Below are 14668 nucleotides of genomic sequence, written 5' to 3' on the forward strand. Positions count from 1 at the left end.
ATATATATATATATCTATATCTATCTCACCATCTTTTTAAAATCCACTTATTGCTTGATGGGCATCCGGGCTGTTCCCATGATTTAGCCATTACAAACTGTGTGGCTCTAAACACGAGTGCGTGTATATTGTTGTGCTATGATGCCTTTAATTCTTTTGGAAAGATACCCAGAAGGGGAATAGCTGGGTCAAATAGGACCTCCAATCCTAACCGAAGACCTAATCTGACTGGTTATTTCTTCCAGTTAATAAAGTGTGGTATCCCTAGAAATCACAGGGTCCCTGTGGTTGATATTCTTCCATCACTTTGTCAACACGTGGTGCTTGGTGGCCTTAACAAACTCTACGGCAGGGTTTACAGGTAGCTGTCATATTTCTGTTCCAGTTCTCTGTGGTTGGAGGATAGTCAGTGAGTTGAGGCAGTTTGAGCTTCCGATTGGTCTACCACAGAATGAATCAGAGAAGAGGAGGTCATAGGTGAGATCATCAGGGACCACCATGGTGGAACAAAAGGCCGGGACATCAAAACAGGCTCCTGGGCACAGGAAACTGTTATTCTTTGTGGCATGGCATGTTGCTTCTCTAACCTATGAATTCAACTACAGTGATCAGTTGTGTCAGGGTAAGTAGCAACCTAGGTATGAGAAGGGTCAGCTGCAGGGAGATAATTGCTTCATGGAAAGGATAGGATGTGACTGTGACTTCTGTGCTAAGTCCCTGGTCTCACCCTTCAATGCTCAAATGTGCCCCTCTCCCTGTAGAGGTGCAGGAGTTAATGCCCACACAGCTCTTCCCAGTGCTGACCTGCTCTGCAGCCCAGGGGAAGATGAGCAGAGCATGCCAGTCTGTTTTCAGATAGCATAGCAACAACCACTGGTGCTAAGAAGGCTTTTACCAGAAATCTGTGGGCGGAAACTTCCAGGGGTTCGCTCTGCGCTGATGAGGTTTCTCTGCTTAAGATGCTAAGTGAGTGGGTGCCTCTCTCAAACGTAGAAAGAGAGGACAAGAGAGAGGTGTTTCCCTTGGCCATGGAAACTCTATAAAGACCGAGCCAACTTTTCTCTTCTGCAGTCAGCACCAGGGGACCTGTCTGTGATGCCTCAGCCTGCACAGGACTGAGAGAAGTGAAAATCTTTGCCACGCTGGCCCAAGTCACTAGCAGCCATGCAGCAGCACCCAAATTACCCATATCCCCAGATCTACTGGGTAAATAACAGTACCAACTCTGCCTGGGCCCCTCCAGAGCCAGTTTTCCCCTGCCTGTCCTCTAGGCCTGGTCAAAGGAGGCCACCGCCGCTGCCACCACCGCCACCGCCACCGCTGCCACGGCTGCCCCCACTGCCACCGCCACCTTTAAAGAAGAGGAGGGAGCGCAACACAGACTTGTATCTCTTTGTGATGTTTTCCATGGTGCTCGTGGCCCTGGTTGGACTGGGGCTGGGAATGTATCAACTCTTCCACCTCCAGAAGGAGCTAGCACAGCTCCGTGAGGTAAGTCAGGCGTTTGGGCTGCTATGCCCTGGCATCACTGGACAGAGGACTGCGGTGCTGCAGTAGGGGGTGAGAAGGCTATTGTGGGCCACAGGGACTGCTGCTTTGCTTATAAAGTAACCTTTAAGACATTTTTCCTCCTGTACTAAAAACAGAGGGTCATATAAATAAAGGGAATATTTTCTTACTAGTAAAAAAATCAGAGGCGAACAATTCTTCTTTTCTCAGTTGTCCAGTCACCCTATGAAGATATTACCTCACACCTAGTAATTCGAGTAATAAAAGGAAATTTGAGTCTTGCTTGGAAGGAAACTTCCAAGTAGCCAAAGTAAGTCTCCTTGAAAAGACGTGCAGATACTGGCACTACGCCAGCCTCAGAACTGAGGGAGAGTGAGGCACAATTGCTTGGACATAGTCAAAGTTAGTAAGGATTTGAGATATCCGTATTAGCTCCAGGGCTTGCTTTATTTGACAGTTTTCCTCCTTTGCTTAAGTCACTGAATTTATTATACAACTTTTCTCTTTCTCTTGTGCTAGTCCACCAGCCAAAGTCACACAGAATCATCTCTGGAGCAGCAAGTAGGTGAGTCCTTTCATTCGTGTGCACTGAGTCTCCCAAAGATAATCCTCTGCACTGAACAAAGTTGGTGGGATAATGGGAGTTCTGTCCCATTGTTGGGCTGATGAATGTAGTAAGAGGAATCCTGGTTAATTCTGAGTATCTGGTCAGTATGGACTACTTAAAGATACCTTTAAGTGAATTTAATTGCTCAAAATCAGTGTGGGCAAGCACTGCACACAGTTTTCACTTGACATTTGGAAAGTGACCCTGGAACTTTGCCCCTGGCTCTGGGCAGCTGATCCAGACCTGACTCTCTCCTCAGTGTCCTGGCTTCAGCACACATGGCCGTAGCTGCAACTCCTAGGAGAGAAGAGGAGGCAGGGGAAGACACAGATATGCCTAGGCAATGTCCTCTCCTCTTTTAAATTCTCTAAAAGTGATGGCTTAGGAGTTAAGCTTTGTTTTAAATACTTTATAGGATTGAACTAAGCTTTTAAAAAGTGGGCAATGGATTGCCCACATTAGTATGGTTCTTTTGAAATCACTGGGAGGTTTGGGGAAAGATTTTAGCCATTATTGGAAGGATTCGTCCAGCTTTACCCATGGAGGAAAAATCCTTTGTATGAGATCCAGGATAGGAAGATGTTGAACAGTGACTACATGAAATTATAGGGCATAGTTGTGGAAGATGTGGACAGAAGGGTTTTAGGATATGCCTCATTTGTCTTAACTGAAATTTTTTAGATTTTGCTTGAGTTGGAAGATAGCTTAGAACATATGCAGTCCAGCCATCTCATTATCTTTTCAGAAGAGAAACAAAGTACCAGAGAAATTAGATGATATGCCCAAGACCACTCGGGTGGAATAGGCCAGAAGAGAGTCTCCTGGTGCATGGGTTGGTGCCTCAGGAAGTAGAGAAACTCCTATCTCTGTATAATGCCATGGAAGGAGAAGTAGACGCAAAAAGGACTCCTTTGGAAAGATAGTGGGTAAACCTTATCCTTAGAAATGGGAAACAAACAGAAGGCAACAGGCAGCACTGGCCACCAGTGAAGTCCGCTCTTGTAGGAACCATCACTGGAATGTTCTGGTCCCCAGTCCTGGGTCCAAATTCCTACAGGTTAGAAATCCAGATGTTCACAGCAGGGTGGAAATAGTTGTTAGAGAAAGAAAACATCTGTAGGATTTCCAAAGTCAGATAACTTTGAAAACAGTGGAATCAGGCTGCTGAAATAGGTACCTAGTTACTCATCTTTCACCCACTCTGTGGGGTGATTTCAGTGATTGCAAGTCAAATGAGTCAGATCTACCTACCCCAGAACACAATTAGCTTCTTTATAGCAGCATAGTTGGATCAGAAATTTATCACATGGAAATCAAATTAGCAACTTCTGTAATAAGAGATGCAAATTTTTAAAGGGGACACCTATTTCACCAAATTAGCAATGATTAAAAAAAAAAAAGATTGGCCGAAGATGTGAAAGAAAATAATCTGCTTAAGAATGGCTAAAATTTGGAGACAGCCCAGTTGCCCAGTTGGTTTTAAAGGCTAATTGTAATAATCATCTGGAGACTGGATTAAGAAGATGTGTTTTTGTTTGTTTGTTTGTTTATAAAATGAAGTACTAGTCAGCCATAAAGAACAAGAACCTAGAGATATTTATAGTTAAGTGGATGCACACTGAGACCATACTCTTAAGTGAAATTAATAAGTCACACGTGTAAATACCAAATGGTTTCTCTGGTGTGAAAAACTAACAGTGTAAATAATGATCAAAATGTATAAATGATGTTGTGTAATAGGAAGAAAAGGTCTAAAATAGTAGAGGAAGTGGGAACGGTAGGGGAAAGGTGAAAAGGGAAAAGAAAAAATATGTAAAAAGGAAAAACATGGAAATAATGTGAAGGGTGGAGGGGTTGGAAGGCGGGCTGAGGAAAGAGGAAAAATAAGATCCAAGATAAGTTTGTAAAGGTACAAAATCCCAATGATGAATGTAGCTGTATTGGATACCTAAATTATACCAATAAACCTAATAAAGATCAAAAAAGAAAACATTCTTAAATAGTTTTAGCCAGTATGCATGTAAATCACTATAACTTTTCTAAAGAAGAGCCTGGAAATATGTATCAAAGTCTTGAACTACTAGTTTACCTTGTAATTCCATCACTAAAAGCTTACGTTAAGAAAATTGAGATGTTCCCAAGGATTCAGGCATGTATGTCCATCATTTCCTCACAAGGCTAGTTATAACCAACAATTCGGCCGAAACCAAAATGCCTCCAAATAAAATAGCTAAACGCAGCATGGAGTATTCACATGAGAGTATAGTGTGCAACAACTAAAAGCCACACAGGAGAAAACATTTAGTACAGTGAGGAGGTGCACTGCAAATCATAAAGTAAAAGACATGTTACAAAGGGGTGTGCCTAGGGTAACACTGTGTGACTATATGTACATATTTTGTACTCTCAGAAAGAACTGCAAGATGGCACATACCAACATGGTAACAGTGATTTTCTTTGGAAGTTACTGTTACCGACTATTTATACTTTATTATTTACTCCTCTTTTTATTGTTTAATTTTCCAGGCCTTGCTAACTAAATATTTGATTCATCCACAAATGTTCTTTGAGTGTCCTCTGTATGTCAGGCTGGATGTTGGGAGGTAACTAAGAGTGAGAATAACAAGGGGGTCTGGGACTTTTAGCTTAGTGGCTAAGATAAAAGCAAGCAAACAAGTAAGATGATTTCAAATTGTATTGAAGGTGGTCCAAGGTGGCATGGTGAGGAAAGTATCTTCTAAGGTTGCCACCAATGAAGGGATCAGAAGCCTGCCAAATAAAGAGTAATATGTATGTGTTGTGAAGTGCGGGTAGGGCAGAGACCATTCCATACTGGGGGGGGGGGCATGTGCAAAGGCCCTGAGGCAGAAAACAGTCATCACTATGTCTACTTTTAGTATTTACCCAGCAGATACTTGTAGTTTGTATCTTTTATGAGAATAACATTATACTAGGCTCTGTGAGAAATATAAAGATATAGAGCAGGGCTGGGGATTTAGCTCAGTGGTGCTGTGCCTGGCAAGCTCAAGGTCCTCAGTTCAATTTCCAGTACCCGCCCGAAATGATATAGAGCCTGGGGTTCTGTGTTCTACTTCCTGTTAGTACATGGCTAAAAGCTAGATCAGCTGCTCAAGCTGCTCAGATGGTTTGTGCTGTAGGAATGTAGAAGAGACTCAACTTTAACTTTTCCTGTTCACTCACATTTCCTTCAAAGTGGCTTGTCTGGAGCGGCTCTAAAGGTCATGATTGCTCAGGTAATATTGCAAGGCCTTGGGCCATTCTTATACCTAGTGTGGGTTTTAAAGGCTAATTGCAAACCTGAGATGAATATCTAGCTTGTTGTAAATCTTTTTTGTACACCTTCACCAGCTGACTTAATTACCTAAGTGGTAGGTTTTGTTAACTTTGGCTGAAATATTTGCAGTCAGAGAAATATCTGTTTTGAGAAATATTGTCAGTTTGAAGTCCTTCAGTTTCATTTGACAAGCATTTTCTGATGGCATGCCCCATATAAGATGCTGGGCTCTCGTGAGTTCAAAATGCAGTAAGGAGACTGCCATTTACTTGGAGGAGAAGTGTAAGATGATCTTTACAGTTACTACAGAAAAGGGGAGTCAGAACCAGCAAGAGAGGTGAAAGAGCCCTAGACTCGACCCAGGAGCCTGCAGTGTCAATGACACTGACACTAGTCATCCACCTTCTAAGCTCAGTTTGCCAACTATCAAGAGGGACAATCATCCTACCTCAAGTTCTAAAGGGGCAGTGAATGTCATGGCTCTTCATACATCTGTGTTTGCATTAACCATATTTTACTGTAACTATAATTTGTGCATAGGTCTCCCTTAATTTGGCTTCATTTTTTTAACCCCTCTGTTTCTGAAATATACACTGCTGTGTTCAACAATTTGGTTTTGCATGATGAATGAATACCAGAATGTCACCATTTATGCTTTTAAAGTCTTTTATTTAAATTGAAGAATTTAGAGACCTACAAAAGCAGTAGTTGGCTTCTCATTTTTACCTATGTCTTTTATCTGCTTACCATACAGGACACCCCAGTTCACCCTCTGAAGAAAAGCAGCCGAGGAGAGTGGCCCACCTGACAGGTCTGTGTCTGGAAGGAAGGTACAGGTGGGGGCGTGGGAAGCCTCTGGCAAAAGCAAAATGGTACTTGGTTTATGTTCCTGGGCCTTGAGGGAGATCATTTTTTTTTTTTTTTTGGTGACGGTATTTGGAACCAAGGATATTTGCATCTTTGTGTTCAGGTCACTCTCGTGCCTCTACTCTGAGAAAATCCTGAACCGAAGCTGTAGAGTTGTGTGTGTGATGTGATAACAGCTCACAAGCAGCTCCCTCTTTCCGGTCACCCAAAAGGCCCTTTGGGGATTTGTGACACCAATTTAAGGAGAGCCCTGAGAAGGTGCAGGATAAATTATTTTAATCAGCACCCCCCCTGATTTTCTGGGAGAGCTCCATTCGGCTTTGTTCAAAAGTAGGAGCAGGAGTATGCAGTAGAGGAGGCTCTGTCCTGGTATGTGTGTGCTTTTACCGTATGACCCTAACGTGAAGTGAAATTCCTTGACAGTGCAGTATGAGACTCCCTCTGTAAACTGTAATTATCTGAAAACCACAAAAAGTGCTGTGTTACAATTCCCGGAATGAGTAAGGTGCAGACTATGGAAGGGTTCAATCGGATCAGCCAACATTTATTGAGCACCATCTGTGTGCCAGGATCTGGGGAGCAAGGCGATGGGTAGCACATGGTGGGGAGCTTGAAATCTAACTGGACAAGATAGGCACATAGTGATAATTTCAGCACAGGACAGAGTTTCTTGAAAGTATATATAACGCTGTGGGATTTTTAGCTCAAACTGAGGGGCTGAGGAACCCTTATTGTGAGAAGATAGACAAGATGATCCCTAAGATCTTTTAAATTTTAAAATTTCTTAGATGTGGCTTTTCCCTTCATAGAGCAAATCTCAAAGCATAGCATTTTTTTGGTGCTTGTTCTGAAAAGCATAAAGTCTTTATCCTAGATAATTAAAACTTTATCAGTATTTCCCACCACAGTTAATTGGAAGTATATATCATCGTACCAGTTGCATACAGAAAGGGCCCATAGTTTTGCCTTGAAAGCTTAGCTTATTGGATACCTAAGCATTCCTGGCTGAAAGCACCTCTCTGATTTATTTCAGGCAAGCTCCACTCCAGGTCCATCCCTCTGGAATGGGAAGACACCTACGGAATTGCCCTGATCTCTGGAGTGAAGTATAAGAAGGGTAGCCTTGTGATCAATGACACTGGGCTATACTTTGTATATTCCAAAGTATATTTCCGGGGTCAGTCTTGCGACAATCAGCCCCTGAGCCACAAGGTCTACATGAGGAACTCTAGGTATCACCAGGATCTGGTGTTGATGGAGGGGAAGATGATGAGCTACTGCACTACTGGCCAGATGTGGGCCCGCAGCAGTTACTTGGGAGCAGTGTTCAATCTCACCAGTGCTGACCATTTATATGTCAACGTCTCAGAGCTCTCTCTGGTCAATTTTGAGGAATCAAAGACATTTTTTGGCCTATATAAGCTCTAGGAAAGGCAGTTTAGGATTTTCCCCACTATGGTTCCTTGTGAGAAGCCCCGGGAGTACTGTCCAGAATGAGAGTCTTAAACCTGCTGGAGGTTGAGAAGACACGAACCACAGAGACTTCGAGTAAACAAGGTCCAGCAGGTCTGTAGTTCCTCGCTTCACATAAGATCCGTGAGACAGACGAGAAGAGGAACAGGACTGACTTACACAAAGCTCTGGGCTGCCTCATGGGGATGTGAAGGCATAGAGAAGCAGCTGTCCAGTGTTCTAGACTCATGTGGCCAAGAACGTTTTAGCACACGGAAAAGGGCAGCCTTTAACTCACCTCCGAGGGAGGGTATGTTTGCTACCTCAGGGAGCCGTCTTTCAGATATGTGGCTGTGACATGAATGTGTGAGGGATGGAAAAGGAGGACCAGTCTTGCATAAGCTAAAGAGACTGAAGGAATGCCATGCCCCACTGGTACCATTTTCACTTTTATATGCTCATCCTGAGCCACCAGGTGATGCTAACAGAGAAACCAGAGGATCTTCTGGGGGGTCCAGTCCATTTCCTACACAGCATGTATATTTCCAGTACAGTTGTAAGGGTGTGTGTGTGTGTGTGTGTGTGTGTGGAAGACAGAAGAGAGAGAGGGAGAGATTTAAAGAGTCACATAAGCAGAGAGAGTATGGAAATTATGAAGTACATATGTGTTTGGAAAATGTGTTGCATTTAGTGGTAGATTTTGAATGCTTCTTGGCAACCAACTCTAATAGTCCTCAAAAATATTAGATTATCACATGCTGATATTCAGCTACTCATGCTGTTTTCCTTTAATATGATCAGTATTTATATTTTTTCCATTTCCAGTGGACAGAAGATATGTAATAAAATCTATATTTTAGAATACAGAATTTTGGCCTTTACTGGATTTAGAAAAAAAAATTAAAAATAAAATACAGAAAAATATTGTGAATATAGTTTTCAGAATTAACTAACTTCTTTGTTATTTCTCCTATCTATGATTTCTTCATTCCTAACAACTCCATACCACTTTAGGAGAAATTTATGAAGACAAGAAGAACTATGTAGCAAATCCTTCCGTCTTTGCCAGGCTTTCCTTATCTCTTTCTCTACTTTCTTTCCTATGTATTTTCCTTCATTCAGAGTTTCCATAACTGATGGCATTACCAGTGTTAAACTCAGCCAGCTTTCCGTGTATTTGATGGCAGCTTGTCTTCCTGGATCAGATCCATTACTTAGTGGAAAGGAACGGACTTCAGACTAAAAAAAATCTGGATTTGAATCTTTGTTCTCCCACTTACTAATTTTGCAGTCTCTGAGCAGGTCAGCTGAACGTTTCTTGGGCAAAAAGGTGCTGATATATACATAGTATATATATTTTACATATAGTGAAAATCTATCATTACTGTAATAAGCCACTCTTTCAGAAGCACTTCATTCTACTGGAAGCCTCTGATCTGTGAAATCCACCAGACTCTTGTTTTCTTGGATTCCCATGCTTGTCACTTAAACACCCTTTTTCTATTTTCTTCAACTACTCACAACCATGGGCTCTCCCTAGAATTCATTATCACAAAAATTGCAGTACCTCCTTTAGACTTTGATTTTAGCTGTCTTATTTTCACAACATTATCTCTTATTATTTCAGTTCAATCGCTGCATTTTCTTTCCTAAAATGTCTTTAAAATATTGAGACTCACTGATAAATAAACTCTATCACTTTCTTATACTAACATTAACGCTTTTCTCATCGTCGTCCCTCTTTCTCTCCATCTTAAATTCCATCTTCTGTCCCGCAAACCAATACCTTGGAAAGACCTTTAACTTCAAAATACTCTCTGCTTCCACTATGTGCCCCCTTTCCACAGTGTAAAGAAAATCTTACATTTTTTTTTCAGTTGGTAACTCAGCACCCAGATAATGCTGGAAAAAAGTTACCCAAACAAGCTGATTGGTTTTATTTTTATTTTGTATCTGTTATGCAGTCACTGAATTAACAGTCTCTTACTGACTTATCTCTATGTTTTGGTTGATATGAATAGGTAATACATGCACATGGTACATATTTAAAATGTGTACAATGATATAGAATGAATGTAGGTACTCTTCCCAACTTGTCCCATGGCCCCATTTCTGCTTTCCTAGAAGCTCACTTCTTATGTAGCGATGCTCTGTACATAAATGTGACATCCCTTTCCAGCAGGGTTTCTCAGTCTTGGCTCTGTTGGCATAGTGACCTGGACAACTGTTTGTAAGGAGCACTGTTCTATGCATTGTATTACATTTAGCAGCATCCCTGCCCTCTACTCCTGAGATGCCAGCAGAATCTTCTACCCAGTGCTACCCCCACATGTGACGATAAGAAAACTCCAGTCATCATCAAATGTCCCTGGTAATAAGGGGAGAACAGATTACCCCTAGTTAAAACTAACTGCTGGTTGGGTATGGCGGCACACACTTGTAATTCAAGCACTTAAGGAGGAGGCACACACTTGTAATTCAAGCACTTAAGGAGGAGGCTGAGGCAGAAAGATTGTGAGTTCAAAGCTACCCTGGAAAAATTAGTGACTTACTAAGAACCTGTATCCAAATAAAAAATAACGGGGTGGTTGTGTAGCTCAAGGTGAAGGCCTTAGGTTCAATCCCCAGTACTGCAAAAAGCAAACAACAACAAAAACCCCACTGCTTTCCCTTAATGATCACAGATCTCAAATTGTTGTGCAACATTGCCCAACACTTTTTCTTCTGTTTCCTAGCAAGCACTTACTTCACACTTTGTGTCATTTATGTCACATTTATTTCTGTGGCAAACCAGCCACATCCCTTTCCTTCCACCATGTAAGTCTCCTTCCATGATTCCATCTGCATCTACACGATAACCTCTTTTGATCTGTTTACGGTAGAGGCAGAGAATGAACATTCATCCACTAGACTCACAGTTCCTCCTCATTTTACTACTTATTTTTCCACTCTTTTCTGAATTCTCAAACTATCCTCAAACAATTAAATCATTTCAGCAGTTGTACACATGTTCAAGTTGCTTCTCATGGATCAACAACCCAAACAAAACACCCCAAACTTTTCTTTCCCCTTCATCTCCCTCCAGTTCTAGCTTTATCTCATGTACGGACTAAGCTCAGCAGGTGTGGCTGCCTATGTGGCCTCCATTTTCTTTCCCAGGATTCTCTTTTCCAGGTTCCTCACGCAGTGTTCAAATGTCTCCTCCTCAGATCATCCCAAGTAGAGCTCCCTGCTTCCTCATTATTTCATTTCTATTTCTTTCTTCCTTAGTAGGTTTTATAATTTGTGCTTACGTTACTTTTTGACCATTTATGAATATTTGTTGTTTTCACTGGAATAAAAGTGACAAAAGCAGCTCGTTTAGCCCTCTATCCTTATCACTTAACACAGTGTATGGCCATATGAGGCATTCAATAAATATTTGTCCAAATGACCTCTCAGCTCTTGGTATGTGGGTATTTTATAGAGCCAGTGAGTCTGTGTTAATATGGCTTCCTGAATGAGAGTGTGTGTGCAACCTAGTTTTGAGGAGATTGTCCATTCGGAGTTTGAAGCCACAGGTGAAACAAACAATGCATCCTAATTCATAACTCTGGAAAACAAGAAAGATATAATTGGTTCCTCACATCACAACCTTGAGTTCATTAGAAGGTCAAGGGAAATTCCAGAGCTAAAACAATCATCTTGAATATAGTCAATAATATCTGTTGGATAAATTAATGTATAAAACCAAAGTTCTAGATCAGAATGTGTGTCATTTATTCTTTCATTTATTTGCTCTGGATAATTAGGTCCTGATTATGGAGAAAATAAGAGAGGAACTATCTTTCTTTTGGTTTTCGGGCTGTATTTCCAGTCATCATGATGAAATCCTTCTCACCTTTTTTCCTGCTTTGGATTCAACCATCTAGGGCGCCAGTGCTCAGGGTCATGCTGGACCTGGACCATGGTTCTCTGGCAATAGACCTTTCCTTATAATAGTATTAGAGCAAGGAAGAAGTGGGAATGGGCTGGGGCATCCTGGGATGACCTGTTGCATCAGCTAGTCATCGCCCTACCAGCACATTCCTCACTCTGAGCTGTACTAGGACGCCTCTGGAATTTTTAGAAGGTAGGATTATAGCTTATGTGCTTCAAGTACTTGTTCCAGGGAAGAGATACTAACAATTCCTTTAGAAGCCTTGAGGCGTTTTTCTTTAACTTAGAACACAAGGAGTGTCAAAATCCCAAAGCTTTTGAAGTATTCATTGAAAACGAGACTTGACATTGTTCCTTCATGAAAAGCTGAACCCGAAGTAGAATACACACATAAGAAGATTGCTTCTATTTTGACAGTTTGAGGTTTTCTTTCTTTTTTTTTACTTTTCAAAAAACCAGAAACACACAAAAACCATGTCTTTCTTTAGCCCCCCAGAGTGGTGGCTTTGTATTCTCTGAAGTAGGCTTTGACTTACCACAGCTTAACAGGAAGAGAACTCTACTGTGGGCATCATTCTGAGAGTGACTAATGTAAGACAATAGCTCTTCAGAAGAGGGAGATTGAAGGGAAAAGCCTGGCCTCTCAAAGCCAGAGTACAAGCTCTTTTTACTGGATTAATCTCTACACATTCCTCAATCCTTCTCTAAGGAGGTATGGGGACCACATGTTCATTTATGTATTTTTTTCAAGTCTGTTGTTCTTAGAGACAAATTTTTCTTTTCTTTCTTTCTTTGGATCACCAAGAGGCAGATTGAAGACATTCTAGAAAAAGGGAATCAGAATCCCTTTTCTGAGCTAGATTCAGAAATAATACAGCTATTGGTAGTGCCTGGCCTCTAAGATTGCATGGAAACCAATGTGTTGGCGCTATAGACAGCTAACTGGACGCTCACCTAGAAGGCAGGTGAATGCCACCTCAGTGAGGACTGGATCACCTGTGCCCAAGTGTCTCCTTCACCCTGAGGTCAGCCTCCACCGCTCTGGGTGGTGCATCTTCAGCCTTATGGGTCACCTTTCCTTCTACTTCTCACCAGAATAATACGAGCCTCTATCTCACACTCTGTGGAAAGTCTAGTTTTCTGGGAATGTCAAAGGGAGACCCTCGTTTTTTGTTTTGTTTTGTTTTTTGAGTCCACATGGTAGTAGGATTCTGGGCTGTTGTTTAGAGTGTAGTAGTGGATGCTCTTTTGGGGCTCCTGTCACTCCCACTGGGGAGCATCTCCGTTACCTTGAGGGCATCACTATTATAACTTGCTGTGTGTAGACAAAGTTTACTTAGGGTTAGAATAATAAAGGGGGATTCCTTATGATACACATAGTACATAAGGCTACATATAAAGCTGAGTATTGGAAATCACCACCATCCCAAAAATTTGCAAGTTTCTCCTTAAATATGCCAAAGTTCTAGTATTTGAAGTAAGCATGAACATCTTAATTCATCCAGTCAACAAGTGTTTTTTGAATGCCTACCATGTGCCAAACGCTGTCCTAGTTACTGTGGATACGATGATAAAGTATCTTATGGAATTACATTTTAGTTGATGGATGGTAAATAGACAACAAAAAAGCAAATAAATATATTTAATGTCATGTGGTATAAAGTACTGTGGAGAAAAATTAGGTAATTACGGCAGTAGAGTCATGGAGAAAGAGGGACTGATACAAGCCGTGTGGAAAGAGAGGGCAGCACATAGCAAGCAGAGAAGTTACAAGTGCAAAGCCTGAAATCCAAAAGTTGTTTGTCTTGTCTGAGGCAGTGTGGCTAGATCCAGTAAACTAGAGGAAAACTGGTAGGAAATAAAATTGGAGAGGTAGCAAGGATCCAGATGATATAATGCCTGGAGAGCTGGGGAGAGGAGCTGTGGATTCTATTTTGTGTGTGATGGGAAGTCATAGGTGGCCTGAGAGCAGAGAATGAGGTTATCTAATTGGAAATGTGAAGGACACTCTGGCAGTTTATGGCAGCCTGGGGTGGATCAATGCTCAGACTTGGGAGATCAGTGAGACGGTTACTTAGGCAACTTGGATGAGAGATGGGTGGTAGCTTGAACCAGGGTGTTGGTAACAGAGCAGTTGAGGAATTCTTGTAACACTGGAGTTAACCAGATTGGCTGATGGCGAGAAAAATCATGATTCTGATTTTTGGTCTGAGCAATTGATTGTTGCTATTCATCGTGTTAAGGCTTCATTGTTGTCAGGTAGGAGGCACCCTCTGGGGTGGAGGCCAAATAAGTTTGTCTCAGCACAGCTAGCTCATCCATAGCTAATCCGAAGCATAGAGGCCAGAGAACCTTGGGTTTTGCTTGAGGTCTGTTTATGAACATAACTTCTGTACAACAGCCTTCATAAGGAAGAACATTGTGTGCTAAGATATCAACCCAAAGCTGTCTCTGTTGCCAAAAATCACTCACTGGAGACTTTGGGTTCAGCAGTAATCTCAGAAGTAGTATCAGGTGCCCTTCTTTCTAAGTCCACTTTGCCAGGTTTGCCACAGGTGGCCACATGGCCTCCATTTGAAACTTCCTGGAAAGAGGTTTCACAGAGCTGTAAGGAGGCCCATTTCCACCCTGAGCTATATTACATTTTACAAAGTTCTTTCGTAGGTTTAATGGAAACCTTCTATATTGCACTGGTAAAATCACTGGTCGATATCTTCACATATTTTATAGTTTATAAATTCTTTCTCATGTATCTTCTGACTCCTATCTTCTTCACATTTTACCACAGCCCCGCAGTGTAGGCTGCTGTCCATATTTCATACATGAAAACAAGAGAAGCAAAGCAAAGCTGTGGGCCTTAGACTTCTCAGCTTCTAGAACCATGAGCTAAACTTTCTGTTAAATTACCCAGTTTGTGGTACTCTGTATACCAGTAGAAAATGGACCAAGAAAGTGTCCCTATAGATAGGGATCGTAGTGTTTCAGAGTCGAAAGCTGCTTAGATTCTCTTCTTCAGGTTC

The 14668-nt window shown here is 41.7% G+C and overlaps 1 protein-coding gene across 2 annotated transcripts; it reads left to right on the top strand.

The window, feature by feature from the left end:
- The first annotated feature begins 311 nt into the window (after nt 1-311).
- Faslg (Fas ligand) lies at nt 312-8362 on the top strand. Of its 2 annotated transcripts, XM_033761992.1 has the most exons (5): nt 312-622; nt 1072-1491; nt 2029-2074; nt 6166-6222; nt 7312-8362. In XM_033761992.1, the coding sequence occupies exons 2-5, from the start codon at nt 1165-1167 to the stop codon at nt 7704-7706; spliced, it is 825 nt and encodes a 274-aa protein (XP_033617883.1). In that variant the 5' UTR covers nt 312-622; nt 1072-1164; the 3' UTR covers nt 7707-8362. The 2 variants fall into 2 exon arrangements, with proteins under 2 accessions (XP_033617883.1, XP_010633915.1); XM_010635613.2 differs by having other exon boundaries at nt 312-1491.
- The last annotated feature ends 6306 nt before the right edge of the window (nt 8363-14668 follow it).

The sequence above is a fragment of the Fukomys damarensis genome, unplaced genomic scaffold (assembly GCF_012274545.1).
Source record: "Fukomys damarensis isolate Sample0158 unplaced genomic scaffold, DMR_v1.0_HiC HiC_scaffold_11, whole genome shotgun sequence".
Classification (NCBI taxonomy): Eukaryota; Metazoa; Chordata; class Mammalia; order Rodentia; family Bathyergidae; genus Fukomys; species Fukomys damarensis.